The sequence below is a fragment of the Microtus ochrogaster genome, unplaced genomic scaffold (assembly GCF_000317375.1).
Source record: "Microtus ochrogaster isolate Prairie Vole_2 unplaced genomic scaffold, MicOch1.0 UNK1, whole genome shotgun sequence".
Lineage (NCBI taxonomy): Eukaryota > Metazoa > Chordata > Mammalia > Rodentia > Cricetidae > Microtus > Microtus ochrogaster.
In genome coordinates this window covers 38564430-38583981 of record NW_004949099.1, presented here as the reverse complement: position 1 = coordinate 38583981, position 19552 = coordinate 38564430, and the positions used below count along the sequence as shown (strand labels likewise).

At 47.9% G+C, this 19552-nt stretch overlaps 1 protein-coding gene across 1 annotated transcript in view; it reads right to left on the bottom strand.

Annotated features, from left to right (window-relative positions):
- Window positions 1-19552, bottom strand: part of Vwf (von Willebrand factor) — a 147916-nt gene that overhangs the window by 38359 nt on the left and 90005 nt on the right. Inside the window, exons 23-34 of the mRNA XM_005365251.2 lie at window positions 15954-16094; window positions 15684-15797; window positions 14123-14279; window positions 13299-13457; window positions 12295-12430; window positions 8475-9853; window positions 6625-6741; window positions 6396-6536; window positions 5961-6104; window positions 4322-4486; window positions 2562-2605; window positions 2111-2288 (exon numbers count right to left, since the gene is read on the bottom strand). Coding sequence (XP_005365308.1) covers window positions 2111-2288; window positions 2562-2605; window positions 4322-4486; window positions 5961-6104; window positions 6396-6536; window positions 6625-6741; window positions 8475-9853; window positions 12295-12430; window positions 13299-13457; window positions 14123-14279; window positions 15684-15797; window positions 15954-16094 — 2875 coding nt within the window. The remainder of the gene's footprint in view (window positions 1-2110; window positions 2289-2561; window positions 2606-4321; window positions 4487-5960; window positions 6105-6395; window positions 6537-6624; window positions 6742-8474; window positions 9854-12294; window positions 12431-13298; window positions 13458-14122; window positions 14280-15683; window positions 15798-15953; window positions 16095-19552) is intronic.

The window sequence follows — 19552 nt, the reverse complement described above, 5'->3', positions numbered from 1 at the left end:
CCATGCTTAATCTCGTAAAAAAAAAAAAAAAAAAAAAAAAAAAACCTAATAAACAGCATAGCCACTGAAGGGCAAAGGGAGGGAGCTAATGTAAATAACTTGGGAAAACCAAATCTCACTCTGAGACTCAGTGCAGAAAGGACGGCACACAAATGCTTTGGCTGGGGGACTTGTTCTTCATACTGACTCTAGAGTGATATTACATGAATTCTATGATTAGGATTGGACGATGAGATCCAAGATTTATGCTGTCTGAAAAAGATCAAGTATGAAAGATGCCAAAAGGACTCAGATCAAATCAAACAGATGCCCAAGAGCCACAGCTCGGACCAATGAAGCAAGAAAACAACTGACGGTAGCCAACTCGTACACAGAGTAGAGAAAGGCAAGAATCCATGGCATGGCTGCGTGAGCACAAATAGTTATTCTGATTGATTGATTAATTAACTAATTAGAGATGTGATAAAGTTCTTTTGACAGAATTCTAACTAACATATATGGTATGGATGATAGGAATTGAAATCCCTCCCGACTGGACTAACAATACAAAAAACCAAACCAACAATCATCAGTGGATGCTAGAACTGGGGGCAGAGGCTTTGTGAATGCTACCACTATGTACAATGAATATCCACCAACAGAACTGTTTTAAGACAGACTTCTAAAGTCAGAAGGAGCTTTCAATTTTAAAGTTATTTAATACCCCCAATATAGCTTTGTCACTTGATGCCTTTCACCCGTGGGTACAAAAGGAGGGGGTATTAGTACTAGACCGAGACTGTCTTGACAGGATAAATCCTTTGTTGCCCATTCCCTAATAGGGAGAAATAGGAGGGTCACACCCAGTGAATGGGACTCTCGGGAGGCAGGAGCTAAGTTTGCATCCCAGTCAGTCATAGGGAATTCAGGACCAGTGTCTGATTCTTGCCTGAGGGATCTTCTGGTCACACGTGGCCAGAAAGCAAGAGGACGCTTACTGATGTTTGAGAAGAATCAGTAGCTCTGTCCCAGAGGTGGGATAAGGGCCGGACTAATCTTGGAGACTGGATAGGAGCTAGGAAGGATGGCCAAGGGGCTGTGTTCAAAGTGATGCTTTCTAAGAGAATTTCTGTCAAAGAAAGAAAGGACTCTGAAGTTGAGGGATTCAAGACAGACTGAAGACAAAGGCATCAGAAACTTTGTGAAGAAATAGCAGCCTTCCAGGCCTGGGAACAGAAGCCCAGGGCAGGTCTTCAGGAAAGCCTCAAAAGAGCTCATGCGCAGTCCCGTGTGACCTTCTGAGCCCATCCATCCCCTTCGCTGTGCTCCCAGCTATGAGAGAAGCTGTCCACACTCTTTTCCCCAAAGGCAGGCAGTAGCAGCTGCATCTGAGCAGGTATCTAAACTCTAATGGAGTGCCAAGTTTCAGTTATTACACAGCCACCTAGTTACCAACTGAGACTGTCTGACCATAGAATTCTTTATAAATAAAAGAGATGGCATGGACTCTGAGACATTTTCATCTATGACAGAAGGGAAATGTTGCCCCCTCACATACATCCTAAAGGGCAAGTGAGATTGCGAACCACAGCCCTGATGGCATCCAACCTTTATGTCTGTTTCCATTGTTGAGAACAGATCATCACAGAAGCCATTTCCAACCATGAGGCAGAGGGCTGCCCCTCCCTGATGAGTATTCACCAAGGTTTACAGGGGATGAACCTGGGTCCAGCTCTTATACCAGGCCACCTGATAACATACAGTTGCATGCAGTCCCATACAACTATAGGTGTGACTCGGGAGGACTCTGGAGATGCCTTGGGCATGCTGCTATACTTCTGACATCCCAATGATATACATTCTTAAGGATTGACTTGAAATGGCCAAGTTGAATTAGAACCTCAGAAAAACAAGTTTCTGCAGTTCTGGGAAAATACATCTGTCTATGGATTTCCAAGACTCTGTGAAAACACATCCAGATGCCATTGGAGGGAAGGAGAAAAGGCAAGACAGGGCAGGAATGTTGTGAGGCAGGGGTACTTCCACCTATCCCCTTCCACACTGTTGCCTACACAGTGAGTTAAAAACCTGCCCCTCTACACAATCTAGACTAGGGAAATGAAGGACTCACAAGGGCAGGTCCACCGGCAGCCACAGGTCTCCTCCACTCGAATAGGGGACTGGTTGTTGGAACATGAAGGCCTGGGGCCATGGTCACAGTTGACTCTGTGACTCTGCAGCAAAGTCTGGCCATTTGGCAAGCAGGTCACTGTATGGCATTGATCTGGCAAGGTCCAGACATCCCCAGGCTTCAAAAAGAGAAAACAGATTTGAGAAAGGATCAAGATGAGTCACACTAAATCTAAATCCACCCACCATGTCACTGCCTGCCTCTGAAGATGGGCCAGGGCTGGACCACAGCCTTACGTTAAGGAGGCTCTACATGAGATTTGCCTCAAAATAGACTAAAAACAAGCAGGAAAATGAGGCTAAAACCAACCAGGGTAAAACTAGTCAATAAGAACAAAGGCCCCCAACATTTATTTCTAACCTTTCCCCCAAATCAACAGGAAGGGACTTACCTTCTTCTCATTCCCGTCCTCGTCCACACAAACTCCAGAAAACCCTGAAACGGACATAGAAAAACTTGAGTAATCACCTACAACCAAGAATTCTAAACCATTCACATTTGCTACTCAACACACATCTGCTAGTCAATGCACAACATCTGCTAGTTAATGCACGACATCTGCAAGTCAACACATGGCATCTGCTAGTCAATGCACAACATCTGCTAGTCAGCACACAACATCTGCTAGTTAATGCATGACATCTGCAGGTCAATGCACAAAATCTGCTAGTCAATGCACAAAATCTGCTAGTCAATGCTCAAAATCTGCAAGACAATGCATGATATCTGCTAGTCAACACACAACATCTGCTAGTCAATGCACATCTACTAGTCAATGTACCACATCTGCTAGTCAACACATATCTGCTAGTCAACACATAACATCTACTAGTCAACACATAACATCTGCTAGTCAATGCACAACATCTGCTAGTCAGTTATATCTGTAAGTCAACTCATGACATCTGCAAGTCAACACACGACATCTGAAAGTCAACACACAACATCTGCAAGTCAACACACAACATCTGCTAGTCAACACACATCTGCTAGTCAACACAAAACATCTGCTAGTCAACACACAACATTTGCAAGCCAGTGCACGACATCTGCTAGTCAATGCACAACATCTGCTAGTCAATACACAACATCTGTTAGTTAACACACAACATCTGTTAGTTAACACACTACATCTGCTAGTCAACATAACTCTAAAAAGAATCTGAGTGGGCTTCATATTGACAATATGAGTAAACAAGGAGGTGACAATCTTATGGTCCTTCAGATGTACTTTATGATAATTAATAATTATGATAATGATAGCTATCACATGCAGTAACTTTCATGCTTGCCAGCAGTAGATATGGGGGGGGGGGGGGTGAAGCAAGATCCATAAAACTTGAAAGAGATATACTTCATGGTTGCTGCCAAGGTAGCTACCATCTATAAGGAAAGGTCTGTAACTCTGCAGAAGGTTTTAATTTAAAACTATTTACAGGGGCTGGAGCGACGGCTCAATGGTTAAGAGCACTGGCTGCTCTTCCAGAGGACCCAAGTTCAATTCCCAGCACCCACATGGCAGCTCACAACCATCTGTAACTCCAGTTCCAGGGGATCTGATACCCTCACACCAATGCACATAAAATCAAGTTAAATAAATCATAAAAAATAATAACTACATTAATATATACACCAGGCCAGAAAACAAAACATGTTTCTAACCTAGAATCAATTTAACCTGTGGTCCTTCAATATTGGCTTCGATGACGTATTTCTAAAGTCCTGTGTGTGTGTGTGTGTGTGTGTGTGTGTGTGTGTGTGTGTGTGTGTGTATACAGCAAATATAGGAGCATGACCTGTAGGATGCTGGGGTTCCTTGCTTAGATCTCCCAATTCTTACATCCAAAGTCCCAGGACAAACAAGCCAGGACTTCTGCTTCTGCTTAAAAAGTTGGATGGACATTTCAAAGAAGCAGGATGGTGCACAGAAACTTTTCCAGAGCCCCCTGGAGGTGACAGTATATGCCTTCAGCAAGCAATGTGAAAGTTCTGAATCATATGGCAATCTTCATTTAAGACTAAATTTTATACATCAGCATCCTTGAGTCACCAGAGTGGTAGTTTGGCTTTTATTCGCTTTCTGGTTTAGTAGTGGTCATGGTGGCAGTAGTTGTATGAGAACTGGAAAAAAACATATATCAGACAACTTACCAGAGCATAGTTTATGGAAGAAGGAATTGCCCAGGGTAACGAGGGTGGGGAGGTCTTCAACCTGCTGGAACTTTACCACGTTGGAGTTGGCCCCTGGGCCTGCCAAGATCCTCAGCTGGGCTTCATCGTAACGATCCCCAACCCCAATGGGGAACACTGCCACTCCTAAATTAGCCAAGCAATGAGAAAGGGTCTAGGTCAGATGAGAACAACATACACACTGCATCTAGCACTATGCAGAGCCCCTGCGATGCAGGCCACACACACGGCAAGCCTGCGAGGGAGAGGTGCACACAGGCAGCACATACTGTGAGCTGCTCCTGTTCCTCAGGCTCCCTTCTCAGCAAAGGGGATACAGCAGTGAGCCAAGCAGATTAAAGCCCCCCGTCTCCTGTCTCCATGGCTAACACTAGAGGAATGCAAACAGCGCACACACAAAATAGTAAATGGCACATTCAGGTGTAGACAGATGCTTGGAAGAAACTATGAAATGAGAAGCAGGGGAAATGCAGAGGGGAAAAAAATAATCATTTCATGGGGAAAGACCTGTGTGGTGGTTTGAAATGGCCCACAAAGGGAGTGGCACTATTAGGAGGTGTGGCCTTGTTGGAGGAAGCATGTTACTGTAGGGGTGGGCTTCGACATCTTTTCCTCAGGTTTCACTCAATGTGACAGTCAGTTGACTTCCTATTGTCTGCAAGACGTAGCTCTCTCAGCTCCAGCACCTTGTCTGCCTGCATGCCACCCTGTTCCCTGTCATGACCATAATGGACACCACCCTCAATCAAATGTTTTCTTCCTAAGAGTGTTGGTGGTGTCTGGTCACAGCAATAGTGAACCCTAACTAAGACAGCCTGGAGAAGTCATGAAGGTGCCGAGAACACAGCTGGGCAAGAAATGCCCCACACGGAGAGTGTGGCAAATATAAAAGGCCAGAGTGGAAACAGAACATAGAGCATGCACGAGAGGACATGAGGTCTGCAGTGTGCAAACCCTCACCGGACACAGCACCAACCCAATGTCTTCTCCGAAGGAAACAGAAAGCCAAGACCACGGAGGGATGGCAGGAGCTCGTCTGTCCAGCTGCCGTGCTGAGTATAAGCTATGAGGATGGGAGCTGGGGTCCCACTTAGAAGGCTGTCCCTGTCTCTTGGGTGTGAGGTGGTGGTGTTGGCACGCAGTAGAATGAGTCTCAGTATTTTCTGAAGATTTGGCTATTTGATTGGTTACGTTTGAGAGAAAGGGGGGACCCCACAGGGGCTGGGATTTCTAACCTGTATAGCTTCAAAGAATGGAAAAGATGACTGGAGAAGGAATTGTGGGGATGCAGCAGGAGTAGAGTTACTGATGAACTGTGTGTCAGATCTAGGCTAAGTGAGGTCAGAAGTCTGAGACAGCAATGTCAAGATCAGTGGTCCATAAATATTTTTAGACCCGTGACCCTGAAAGAGATCACTCAAAGGGATGAGTGTGAAAAGAAGAGGCTGGGGACCCAGCTCAGTAGTAGAGTGCTTGCCTAATGTCTGCAAGACCCAGGGTTAAGTGCCCACCACTGCAAGAGACGGGGGGGGGGGGATGCCCACCTACCCACGCATCCAGCCTTTCAGCGGGATCTCAGGATTGAGCAACAGACACTTACGGTTGGATGTGGCAGCATCCGCTGCTGTGTCCACTGAATCCAAGGAGGTGTCCATGATGAGGATGACCACTGCTTTGGAGGCTCCAGGCCTGGCTCCGTGGATTTGTGAAGTTACATAGCGCACGGCAAAGGCCAGAGCATCCCCTGAGGAAGAAGAATGGTCTAAGTCTGGACTGAGCACAAGGAGTGGGTTTTCTAAACCCTCTGAGTATTGGGCTTAAAGTGGACCCTCAGTGAATTCAAAAGATGAACAGTTATGACTCAGAGCAACACTTGGGACAAGGAAGAGACCCAGGGGACCATCTAACTCCTTGCCATCCAAAAGAAGAAACTCAGGCCAAGGATTAAAGTTACTGGCCAAGATCATCCGGTCCCTAAAGTCAAGATCAGAACCAGAATGCAGATTTTCCATCTAGCTTGTGGGTCCAGCATTACCAACTTGGCTGGGGCCACCCTCCCGCTGCATGAGGTCCACCAGACTCAGTAGGTGGGCTTTCTCCTGGGCCACATTCCATGGTATGTCGATGGTATTGATGCTTCCATACTGCATGACGGACACCTGAGTAAGGTGGGGCCCTAACAGAAGAGAAAAGGGGAGACATTTAGAAGAAAGTGGACCCCAGGAAGAGCAGCTCCTACCTGCAGCCTCGGGGGCATCACTCACCAATGTTGGCCTTTGAAATGAAAGCCTTGGCAAAACTCTTCATGGTATCAAAGTAAGACTCTGGCAAACCGGAGGAGCCATCCAGGAGGAGGACCACATCCAGGGGTTGGCTGCAGTCTGCCAAGAGGAACAAGAAGATGAGTACACGGTGCCAACAGAAGAGCAGCCGTCAGCCACCAGCACAGCCAGTGGCTCCTCAGGGCAGCACTGAGCACATGGCTACACCAAGTAGAGGGGCATTTACCACTGAGGTCACAGCATGGGACTGGGACAGTTAGAGGGGCAGAGGAGGCAGTTCCTGCATCTGAGTTCTGTAGATTGAGAGACATTGAAAAGATTCCAGTCCCACCCACAGGCCTGCCATGCCTGCAAACGGAAGGAAGGGGCTGCACTCTCAAAAGCAGGAAAAGTAAGTGGGGCTGTGTGGGGAGCAAGGGAGTCAGAAATCTCTATATATGAAAATGTCATTGTAAGACCCATGATTGTGAGAATTAACTAAACAATAACTAAAGCAATTAATAAGGAAATGGACTTCTTGTTACTGGGTCTAAACCTGGATAAATAAGGGGAAAGACATAGTATAGTGTGTAACGGGAAAGAGCCTTGTGACCTTTGAAGGGGTCATGAAAATGTGGCTTCTGTACATGGAAGAGAAGGAAGCTGTATCATGAGAAAACTCGGACAGAACGTATGCTAACGCCAAGGCAAACAACACAGTTAGCACAGTTACTTCTCTTATTAGCAGAAAAAAAAAATAAAGCAATATAAACTAAATAAAACAAAAACCAGGACTGAGTGCAGGGATGGAGAGACAGTAAAAGCAGCTGGTTCTTCTGCTTTAGCGACACCAGCTTGTCATCCTAGCTCCTCAGGAGGGCTGCAGCTTGTAAGGCCTGCTTGGGGCAGCATGAGCTTCAGGTCAGTCTGGGCAGCTTTGTAAGATCCTGTCTCAAAAGGGAAAGGAAGAGAGGGCTAGGTGGCTCCATGATAGGGCACTTGCCCAGCTCAGACCAAGCCGTAGGTTCAATCTTTAGTCTCAGCATAGAAACAATCAAACTAGATACTGGTTTGACACTGATATAAATTAAGAAGGCAACAGTTTAATCCCAGCCCTCAGAGGCAGAGGCAGGAGGATCTCCGTGAGTTTGAGTCATGCCTGGTCTACATGGAGAGTTCCAGGTCAGTCAGGGTCACTTAGTGAGACCCTGACTCAAAACAAAGAAAAAAAAAACAGCAACAGCAACAGCAGCACGTTTTGCGTCTTCACCGCCTGCTAGATGCTGTGTCAATCATTTCACAAATAGTTGCTACTATCCGCACTTCATAGACAGGGAGCATGGCAAGCCCAAAATCGTCAGCCACTGAGTGGCAGTTCTGGACTCTGGGTCTGGATCTGTCTGTTTAATCTACACCTCTTTCCTGACTGCCCCCCCCCAGGCCCACAGCTTTGCCTCCAAGAACATAAGATACTTGGAATAATTCCAGGCATCAACATGACCCTAAAGAGAAGTAACCATCACCAAAACTAGCAGAAGTTAGCTGCCAGGCAGAAAGTGAGTCTGGACTGGGTGTGGGGTAGATTAAGACTTGCAATTTTTCTATGCATTCCCTGTATTATTTAAATTGTAACAATGGGCCCCTACTACCACTGAATTTACAAGCCTGGGCAATAAGAAAAGATCCTTCTCACCCAAGGAATAACAGTTCAACTCTCTTCCTGGAAGAAAAGGAGAAACACAGGCAGGGTGAGGCAGGACTGTGAGCTAGGAAGATAGCATTAGAACCCAGGGCTTCTGGCACCATCAGAGGCACACAGTGCCTCGGCCATCACACACAGGGTACCAGCGTACCAGGAGTGGGGGAGAGGGTGGGCAGCTGCAGCCCCTCCCTGGAGCAGCATCTCTGCAGGACCAAGTCAGGAGCCTCTCGGGGAAGTGTCTCAAAGTCTCGGATGAAGATGGGAGCGTGGGGCCAGCCAATTCTCTCCAGTTCCTGTGGGTTGGCATGGGGACCCACCCCAATGGGTACCACCTGGATGTCTCCAGGCATCCTCTTGATCTCATCCGAGGCAGGGTTCCCTGTGACCATGTAGACGAGATTAGGTGCCTGCTTCCGGTCCCCCTGGCTGGGAGAGAAGCTGTGCTCAGAAAGGTACTGTAGGGCCTGCGCCGTGTTGGTCCTGTTGCCACCGTGGTAACGGATCTCCCGCACGTGCCGCAGCACATCGTCCTTGGTCTGGGCCTCATTGAAGGTGTATTCCACGGTCACCTTGTATGAATACTGCAGCACCGAGATGTGGATGCCCTGCTGGCCCACATCCATGCGCTGTATCACCTCCTCCAGGAACTCCTTGCTCTTATTGAAGTTGGCTTCACCAATTTCGTCTGATCCCTCCAGGACAAAGACCACATCCAGAACCATGGACTTCCGCTTAGGTCCAGGTGATGAAATCCCAAGGATCCCTGGACCCGTAGTGATTTGTGCTACCTGGGGTGGCTGAGTAGGAGCCTGGGCCTCAGGGGCAAGGTCACAGAGGTAGTTGATTATCTCATCCCTTCTCTGCTCCAGTTCATCCACCCCACTGAGCAGAAAGGCCTTGTTTTCGGGGGCCTGCTTCTCAATGAGGCGGATCTGCTTGAGACTGGCATGTGGCCCAATGCCCACCGGGATCACACTGACCTTCTTCTTCTTCAGGCCCTGGACATAGCGGACCAAATTCCTGGCCAGGCGTGGTGGCTCCTGGCTAGCCGTTAGAAGCAGAGCGATGCGGGAGGCTTCGGGGCGATCAACTTTGCCAAAGATCTGGAACATTGTGTACTTCAAAACCTCGCTGGTAGAGGCCACCTGGCTACCTGCATACTTCACCTGGCTGGCAATGCGCCGAAGCTCTGAGGGCCTTTTGCGGGCTGTGAGGTCAATGTAGGCATGGGACCCATCGTGGTACTCAACCACCGCCACACGAATGCGCCTCTGGGAGATGTGCAGCCTCTCCATCATGCCCACCACAAAAGTCTTGAGTACTTCAAACTCAGCCTCGGAAAGCCTGGAGGAGCCATCCAGCAGGAAGACAAGATCTAGGAGCTTGCTGCAGTAGAAGCTGTGCAGAGGTGGCTCAGGGGTGTCCTCAACATATGGGGTGGTAGAACTGACCGGGGCGTCTGTTGGGGGTACCGCCAGGCCTCCAGGCTCCCGGCAAGCTTCACAGGTAAGGTTGACACCATCGCAATGACTGTGGCAGAAGGGAAAGAAACTAAAATAATTCAGAAAGAACCAGTGGGCAGGTAGGACCATCTCACGGGTCCACTATAGAACCTCCCATCTGCTCCCACTGAGGGCCTTTCACCCTAATGAGATGTCACTTTTGACATTTGTTCCCAAGTGTGTCTTCAACACACAAGCATGCGTGCATGCGCACGCACACACACACACACACACACACACACGCATGCATGCACACTCACGAGAGAGGGGAGGAAGCAGAGCCTTCCTTAAGGCTTTAATCCATCTTAGAAACTGAAAAACAGTCTTTGTTGTTCTAAGCCCTCCACAGCCATTTAATGTTGACTTCTTTCCAATCTATGTCTCCAACCATATTAATATTTAATTATAATCCAAACCTTCTTATAAGTGTCTCCAAGGACAAATATCTTTCTAAAATGTTGGCACATGCCGGAACTTGTAAATGTTCCACTGGAGATAAATGGCTTACATTAGAAACCATTATAGATGTTATTGGAATTTAAGCTGTATGGATTTTGATGCATGTTTAATTATGTCAGGCCTTAAGGAAAAGAAGAAAAAAACTAGAGTAAGATTTTAGAAAGATGAATGAAAGTTTAAAACCCTGCCATTTCATCTAGCAGAAGAAAAGACCGTGGGAGGGCTAGGTGTGGTGGCTCCGGGAAGTGACAGTAACACCACCATCTCTTCTGCCCACAGGCAGATGGTGAACACAGAGTGTCTACCAAGAACTGGCTAGCCCTCAGCCCCGCCCCAGGATACCCACAGTTTGTGTTGAATCATCACCTAGTCCACGAATTTCTAGAGTATCAGACAACCTTCCAGGCTTTTCTAATCACTGTAGCCTTTTGCCGTGTTCTAGAAAGTAAAGGAACAGGCCAGTCCACAGAGAAAATGAAGATGTGCTATGGTGGGGATCCCCACAGGATGGGGTCTCCTCCATTCTGCACCCTTGGTCTTCAGTCTTTACAATAAATCTGAGAAGGTGACCTAAACCCTGAGCCGGTCCCATGGTCTCACTGCCAGCCAATGTCCCCAACTTTGAAACTTGTGCACATCGTGGGCAGTAACAGCTGCCCCTCTCTGCAGGCCAGCTGAAGAGACATGAGGCGCCTGGAGCTTCCATGCCCTTCGAGCTGGACACCCTAAGTAAGCTTGCAGTGAACACCCTTTCCTTACTCCTCAGGTCTGTTTCAGCACAATGAAGCTGGGTGGGATCTTACCGGGAAGTCAGTTCCTACCTCCTCCTAATCCTGCGATTTATTGCCTCCATCCTTGGTTAACGGTGCATGAGTGACATACTTTCTGGTTTCCTGTGCTTGCTAGAAAATTCACCCTGGGCAGTGCTTGCTCTTGTTTGTGCAGATGGTGGCGGCAGGATCTGGCTATGGCAGCTGTGGCCGCAACCCCTCCCCAGTGACTTAAGGTTCTCAAGTTGAGGCTCCCATTATTCTTGATTGGTGTCAGGGAGTGGTGCTGACTGTGTGATCGTTTTAATAAATGTTCCCGACCTAAGGGCAGGACTTCAGAAAACCCAGGAATCCGCCTCAGGACTCCTCTCCTCCCCAAAGCCAGGTTCCCAGAGTTTGTTCCAGCAAGAGCCCAAGGTAGCAGTGACTGTCTTCCCTCTCAGCTCTGAAAAGCCACGTCCTGCGGCCTGGACCACAGCCCTAAGATGCTTGTGTTACACTTAGGGCCAAGGACCCCATCTCTCTTTTCCTTCCTACATTCACAAATCTCCCAAAATGCTTAATATCCGTAGATACTGGTCCTCAGATTGGATGTGATGCCCACTTACATAGTGAAGTAGAAATACTAACTGCCATTGCTTGGCCATACATGCTACATACGTGTGTTAGGATATTATATTCCATCCCCCAAAATGTGTATTTTCCACAAACAAAACAAAAAGTCTTTAACAAATACTGGGGGAGGGGGGGAGAATCTCTTCAAGAAAGAGAATCAGGTTCCAGAAACAAAACTCAACAGCACAGTAAAGGGATGGATGAATGGGTGGGTGAGTAGGTTGATGGACGGGTGGGTGGATGGATGGATGATTGGTGAGTGGGTTGATGGATGGGTGGTGGGTGAGTGGGAGGACGGATGGATGGATGGATGGATGGATGGATGGATGGATGGATGGATGGATTGGTGGATGAGTGGATAGATGGATGGATGAATGGATGGGTGGATGGGTGAGTGGATGGGTGGATGGGTGTGTGGATGGGTAGGTGGATGGATGGATGGATGGATGGATGGATGGATGGATGGATGGATGGGTGAATGAGTGGATGGATGGATACACAGGTGCATGGGTGCATGGATGAGCTAATTAAACTCAGCCTCAGTCCATGGTGCCCTGAGGTGTTTTCCAGGGCCCAGGTTCTGAGAGCCAGCATGGGGAACAGCCAGTCAAGAACTCTGCTTTACCAATTCTGACAGTGTGCAGGGTCATCAGGGTTCAAGGTAATTTTCTTTCCAGGGGCCAAACGTCGACCAGCCACCTCACACACAGGGCAGTCTTGGGGGTCCACACAGGTCTGCAGAAGTTCATCCAGGATTCTCCCTGCACAACACACCACGTTAGGAGCCCACCTCTCATATCAATCAGGTAGGTCCACCTGCCACTGAAGGAACCTGTCCCAGAAACCCACTCTCTAAGCTCCCAGGCGGTCACCTCACCACACAGGAAGCATCCTTCTTCTTTGGCACCTTGTCTGCCCCTCTGGAAAGCTGGGATGGGGCTTCCTACACATCTCTTCCCTTCCCAAGCCCTAAGACAAATGAAATCTTACCTCCAAACAGCTGGGGAGTGTCTGGGCTCGGCTAGCTCCTCTCAAGAGTGAACTCAATAACTTTAGAGCTAGTCTGTCTAACATGACATGCCATGAGGCTACTTCTATGTAAATGAGTCATAATTCAAAGAAATAAAGAGGCCTTTTCCTCACACCCACTAGCCATCACTGCATTGACCAGAATGTTGCTGCCACTGCAGCAAGTTCTGCTGGAAAGTGCTGCTCTCTTTAACCCAGGAGGCTGAGGCAAAAGGATAGCAAGTTTGAAGCCAGCCTGAGCTATACAGAAAGACTTTACAGGGAAGGAAGGAGGGAGGGAGGAAGAGAGGGAGGGAAAAAAGAATTGACTGTTCTATGTGATAAACCCAGAAATAAAAGGGATTTTCAGGAGGAATGGGGTGAAGCTAAGCGAAAGAGCACACGGGCATCAGAGCACAAAGGGCAGGTGAGACAACCCTAACGTGGCAAAACTCAGAGCCGGCCTGGCTTTGATACAGAGATCCAGGCAATCAGACTTGCTTGAGGTCCAGTGATGGGGCGGCAGGAGATACCCCCGGACAGAGGAGGCCAAGCTGAAGCAAAAGGAATACACCTAAGAGCCCGTTCCTCCATCTTGCTCGAGCCAAGGAGAGGCCTCACCTGAAGGGCAATGAGCATGGCACCCCTCCACACACTGCACAGGGCAAGCCAGAGGCTCGGGGTGCTGACAGGTGACTGGGCAGGCAGGCGCACAGCTGTTATAGCGCCACTCGCACTCGTAGCCATTTTCCCGAATGTTCCTCTCTTCACAGGTCTGGGCTGTGGAGACAGAGAAAGAGGTGGTGACCCTGGAAGCTCCAGGTGACCCTCAGCAACACAACAGTGTCTCTTCCTCCAGGATTTCTCCAGAAGTCTCCACATAGTCATCTTGACTCCACGACCCTACTCAGTCTGACTGTGAATTCCTTAATCTTGTCAACATATTAACCTTCTTCAGCATCCGTGTCCCCCTCACTCTTACGGAGATGCCTTCATCCCCATCTTAACTCCCATATTTCCATTATTCCTTTAGTTTTTTTATTTTTTAAATATATATATATATATTATGATTTAAAGTGTTTTCTTTTTTTTTAAAGATTTTATTTATTTATTATGTATACAACATTCTGCCTCCATGTATGTCTGCATGCCAGAAGAGGGCGCCAGATCTCATTACAGTTGGTTGTGAGCCACCATGTGGTTGCTGGGAATTGAACTCAGGACGTCTGGAAGAGGAGCCAGTGCTCTTAACCACTGAGCCATCTCTCCAGCCCCCACTATTCCTTTAGTATAAACTTCCTCACCCTGCCGCTTCATCCCCCTCCACCTGTGCCTCAGGGCACTGGGGCCAGCCCTCTCCACCCTACGAGTACTCTCCCGTCCTCCCCACAGACCTAGGTACTTATAGGAAAGTGCATCTGAGACTGTGGGACTTGGGAACTCACGGCACAGTGCGGGCGTCCTCCAGGCTACCACCTGGCCGTGTTGGGCACACACGTGGGCATAGGCAGCGATGGTGTCACAGAAACAGGTGCAGTCCCCAATGGACTCACAGGAGCAAGTGTCATAAATGCAGACGTCAAGGTATGGCTCAGGGTCCACCTACAAAAAAGAACCTCACATGGCCCCAACCTGAACCTGGGGTGAGAACTCTGGCTTATGGTTAGGGTGCTGGGGATGGGGTGGGGAGCTCCTGCACCAAGGAAATGTAGAACATGGGTCCTAGAGAATGAATGGATGAAGAGGCAAAAATTTCTTTGTTTCTAATCTGGATTCCACTAAGAAATACTAAGAAAAGCAGGGCTGGTAGCCTCTCCTGCATATTGAGATGCCCTCAGAATTTGCTAGAAGGTTCCCTCTGCTGTCTCCCACCTACCTGCCTAGCTGCCTGTCCCTCCCTGTAACCATGAGTGTGGAGTGTTTTTACACAAACACACAGATTGGTCACTCTCTGTCCTTGCCTCAATGCAGCAAACAAAATGTAGCGATGAATCAGAACACACAAGATGCCCCCCTGAGGAGCTATGGGGCAGCTCTGCTAGACAATAGGGCCTGGCTGGGCTCTGTTAGTTCCTGATCCCAAGTCTCCCTGTAGGGAGGCGTGTCTGCCCACAAGCATGATCAATCACATTGACCACTTCACTTTAATTGTCTCCAAAACATGCTACTATACCCTCTTGGCTTTTTAAAGTAGTTAAGAAGGAGATGCGTTCATTAGCCAACGAATTGCTGCTCCCAGAACATTTCATCATCCCATGAGCCCCAAGTCCTTCCCCCTGCCTTCCTTCTTCCAACACAGATACTAGCAAACCATAGACCTCTGGCAGGCTGGACATCTCTGGAAGGCTGAAGATCTGAGGTACATGTACTCAACTCATCCTCCGTATGTTCATGGTACTGCATAGCACAGGTGTGTGCACATGGCTGTGTTTTTGTGTACACATAATCACACATACTTACATGCATGCCTGTGAATGTGCCTGCATTTGTGCTTGCGTGTGTGTCACACACAAATGCCCAAAGAAAGAAGTCCATCTAACTCCAGAGAACTCATCACTCTCATTTGAGGCCGAGGAATAAAAGGATGCCAAAAATTCAAGGACCCCCAAAATCTCTGGCGTTAAGGCCAGGAGAAGTTAGGATGAGAAGAGGACTGGGGTCTGAAGCAGTGGTTTGCTGCTTTTCTTGTGTGTTGATGGTTGTGGGGGTCCTGATTGGGTCTGGTGACAAGGAAGGAATTCCCTGGCTCTGGCGGGATACATGCAAAGAGAACTAACTTCAGACCAAGAGACTTCTTGTGTATGGAAAAGTACTTGGCCAGCCATTGCTTTCCTCAAAAACTACCCATGTTCCCCCTCAGCTAGAAGCCCAGAAAGCTACCATGGTTTCTCAATAGGAATCATTTCAGGGCTCTGCCTAGGTAGTGTTCACATTAGACATTCACAGTCAAGGAAGTCACACATCTTTTTGACCACTCTGCCTCCCTCCACCCGCAAAAAGCCTCACCAGCCTGTTGCAGCCCTGGAAGATGTCGCTGGTAAGGATTCTGCAGGATGAGTCCACCATCGTCTGCTTCATGATGTTGTTATGGCAGGTGGCCGGGGAAACATCTAGCGACAGCTGGAACAGGAGAGAGTACCAGAGAGGCCGAACATCAGGCAGCCTTGTTGGAGGGACTCAGGCCAAAAGCCCAACTCTGCCACTGTCTATAGCTCCTGCCGCCACAGCCGCCATGAGAATAGGGGAACCCTTCATCTGCTGAGACCCCGGATGTACCTTTCTTGCATCGGCACACTGTGAGCTCACTTTCCAGGAATTCCCGAAGTCGACAGGGTCTTCCTCCACCTGAAGGCTGCTGCTAGTGAAGTCATTGTTCTGAATGCCATCAAAGTTCCCGCACAGGCCACAAACCTGATCCTGAGTGAGGGGCGGGGACACACACTGTAAACCTTGGCACACTCTCTGGGTCGGGGGAAGAAGGTACCAGGTGACCAAGGAGTCAGAAATCAGAGGAGGAGGAAGAAGAGGGGGAAACGGAGGAAGGAGGAGGAAGCAGACAGGGAGAGAGACCCAGGGAAGAAAGAAGGAGATCAGCAAAGTCTTGTCCTCATGCAGCCTTTCCCGGCACTTCCGCACTGACCCATCTCAAAGTCAAGGACGCAGAGAGAGGTGATGTGCCCAAGCGTCATGGTCAAGGGCAGCAGGCAGCTTGACCCCGGAGTCCCTCTGTGAATCATCAGCCTCCCTGGTCAGCCTGTAAGCTGAAATAGGAGCAAGCACCACTGTGCATGCGTGAGAGAAGGAACTAAGGAGGAAACAAGACAGCCCTGCTCTGCAGCAGACAGGAAGTCCCCTTACCCAGAGAACCGCAGCTTGTTCGGGGGAACAGGTTAAAATTCTACAGCGTGAGAAAGATCATCACAGAAGGGCTAACTATACACCTCTTTTGCCAGGCATGCGCACTGAGTCCAGCACAAGCCTGATCACAGAGAAACCATCAAGTAAGGACCTGGGATAACGGTGATCACAAACCCACCCTACTCTCCATACACAGACAGAACCCAGTTCATCCGTTTCTGCAGTACTGGCTTATAGGCACAGGTGTGAGTCATTCCGGAGCATCTAAGAAGGTTCCCAGTTGGACAAAAGTCACAGCATAGCCACTGCCTCTCTGAGCCCTGGGTAATGAAAACCCTCCTCTTCACCCACCAGTCTCCCTGGTCAAACTCTCGAAACTTTAGCCGCCTCGGGGTCCTTGTACATCCTACTCCATCCCCCCAGTTTCTCTCCCCCAGTGTTTACCATCCTCACTCCCTCTCTTCCATGAAGTGTAGTCATGTTACTTAGATTTTCTAGATGTGCATAGATAGATTTCAGATAGACATTCTTCATATCTCTCAAAGACTGCAGAATATGGCATTTAAAATATTTTAATAACTTAGGGTTTTTCATGGCAATGAGACATGTCTGCTCCTGGCAGCATCCATCTACTTCAGGAAGAAGATGGGCATCGAAAAGGATCCTTATGGAGTTTGATAGCCATTTGGGCAAGAAACTGCTCTTGCCTGGATTGATGCATGAACTGGACACAAAGAACCCGCAGAAAGAGGACTGCTGAACTTGCCTAAAGGTGAGATGGTCTTTCGGGGTTCCTGATTCATGAAGGAGTCTGCAAGACATTCTGCAGGACACAACAGATAGTGACTGAACTGACTTTGAAATTTCCTGCTTCATGGAAATGTCTCTGGATACTATGGGCCTGTAGGCCAAAGATGGATGCCCCAACAGTACAGAGGAACTTTGGGTGACTGTACAGGCAGCGAGATGTCTCTGTCATTTCTAGAGTTTTGAAAGTTGCTTACTTTTTGTTTGCTTAGGTAATATTGTATTCTTCTGGAGTCTTTGATGGAGTTGAAGAATAGATAGATAGTTATAGTTATAGTTTTCCATTGTTATGATAAAAGATAAAATAGATATAAATATTGTAACTGTAATTCTTGCTTGATAACTGTTTTGTTATATGTAATTTTGCTATGTTAAAGTTAAAGCCTTTCCTTTTTGTTTAAATAGAAAAAGGGGAAATGATGGAGGAAGGTCATTGGTTAAGTAATAAAGAAACTGCTTGGCCTCATAGGTTAAAACATAGGTGGGAAGAGTAAACAGAACAGAATGCTGGGAGGAAGAGGAAGTGAGTTCAGAGGCCATGCTCCCCTCTCCCAGGCAGATGCCATGAAGCAAGCTGCCAGGTCAGATATGCTGAATCTTTCCCGGTAAGACTGATGCTACACAGATTATTAGAGATGGGTTGATCAGGATATGAGAATTAGCCTGTAAGGGCTAGAGTTAATGGGCCAAGCAGTGTTTAAAAGAATACAGTTTGTGTGTTGTTATTTCAGGGCATAAGCTAGCCAGGCGACCAGGAGCTGGGGCGGCAGGAACACAGCCTGCAGCTCCTACTACAATGAAGACTCTACTCCTGCATCAGACAGGGTTCATCAAGCTAACCTGTCTAAAGTCATGTCCCCATAAGAACACAATCTCCACTGTGGTGATGGAAAGCAAACTGTTGGCTCCACCAAAGATGTCTGTCCTGAACCTGAGAACTGTGACTGTGTTACCCCACTCGGGACTACAATTTTCACATGGCTTCCGTGTGCAGTTGGATCCCCCAAAGGCTTATTCTCTGAAAGTTTGGGTCCCCAGTGTGACACTGAGAGATGGTGTAACCTTCAGCAGGTGGGACCTAGTTAGATGCAATTGGGTCACTGGTGATGTCATCCTTAGAACAGATGATGTCATTCTCATAGGACCCCAGTCAGTTCCCACACCATATGAGCTTTGTTCTTGTTGTTTCTTCCTAGAAATGGAGATAAAGTAGCTTAGCAGATACAGAGGCATCAGCTGCCAAGCATGGTGATCTGAATTCGATCCCTGGAACCCACGCAGGAGGCCTAGAGGGAATTAAGTTGTCCTCTGCCCTCTACATACCATGGCACATACATGCCCACACAGATAGATAGATAGATAGATAGATAGATAGATAGATAGATAGATAGATAGATAGATAGATACATGCATACATACATACATACATACATACATACATACATACGTGGTGAATGGGAGATAGATAGATAGATAGATAGATAGATAGATAGATAGATAGATAGATAGATAGACTGAATTTTAATTAAAATAAGATTTATCAGGCTAGGCCCTTGAATCTCTCTGAGTCCCTCTCTCATATGTGACCCCTCTGTATGTAGCCATTTTTCCTTTTCTGTCTACTGTTCCTTAATTCCTCACTGCCATAGCCAGGCCAATGCCTGCCACAGACCAAACAGATGGAACCACCCAGTCCTACACTTTCAACCTCCAACAACCGTAAGAGTTGAATAAGCCTCTTTCCTTCATAAAGTACTCAGCTTAGAGTGTCCAGAACATGGGGAAATCCCCAGGACAAAGGAACGTGGTACTGTTAGGTTAAGATCTTGAGATAGGAAATTGTCCTGAGCCATCGAGGTGAGCTGTATGTAACCACGGAGTCTAACAAGGAGACAGAAAGAGGCAGAGTGTGCAAGGCATTGTGACCAACAGAAGCATGGAGGGGTGGGAAGGCTACTGAATAGCAACTCACTGAATACGGGAGGTGGGGCCACAAGCCAAGGAGTGCAGCCAGACTCCAGAATCAAGAAAGTGTCTTTGTCCCTTGAAATCTCCACAGGAGTGCAACACTACCAACTTTCTGACTTCTAGAGCTAAAATGTACTACACTTGTGCTGTTTAAAGATACTGCATTTGTCCATAGTGATTTGTCACAGCAGCATGAGATCTCTCTCTCTCTCTCTCTCTCTCTCTCTCTCTCTCTCTCTCTC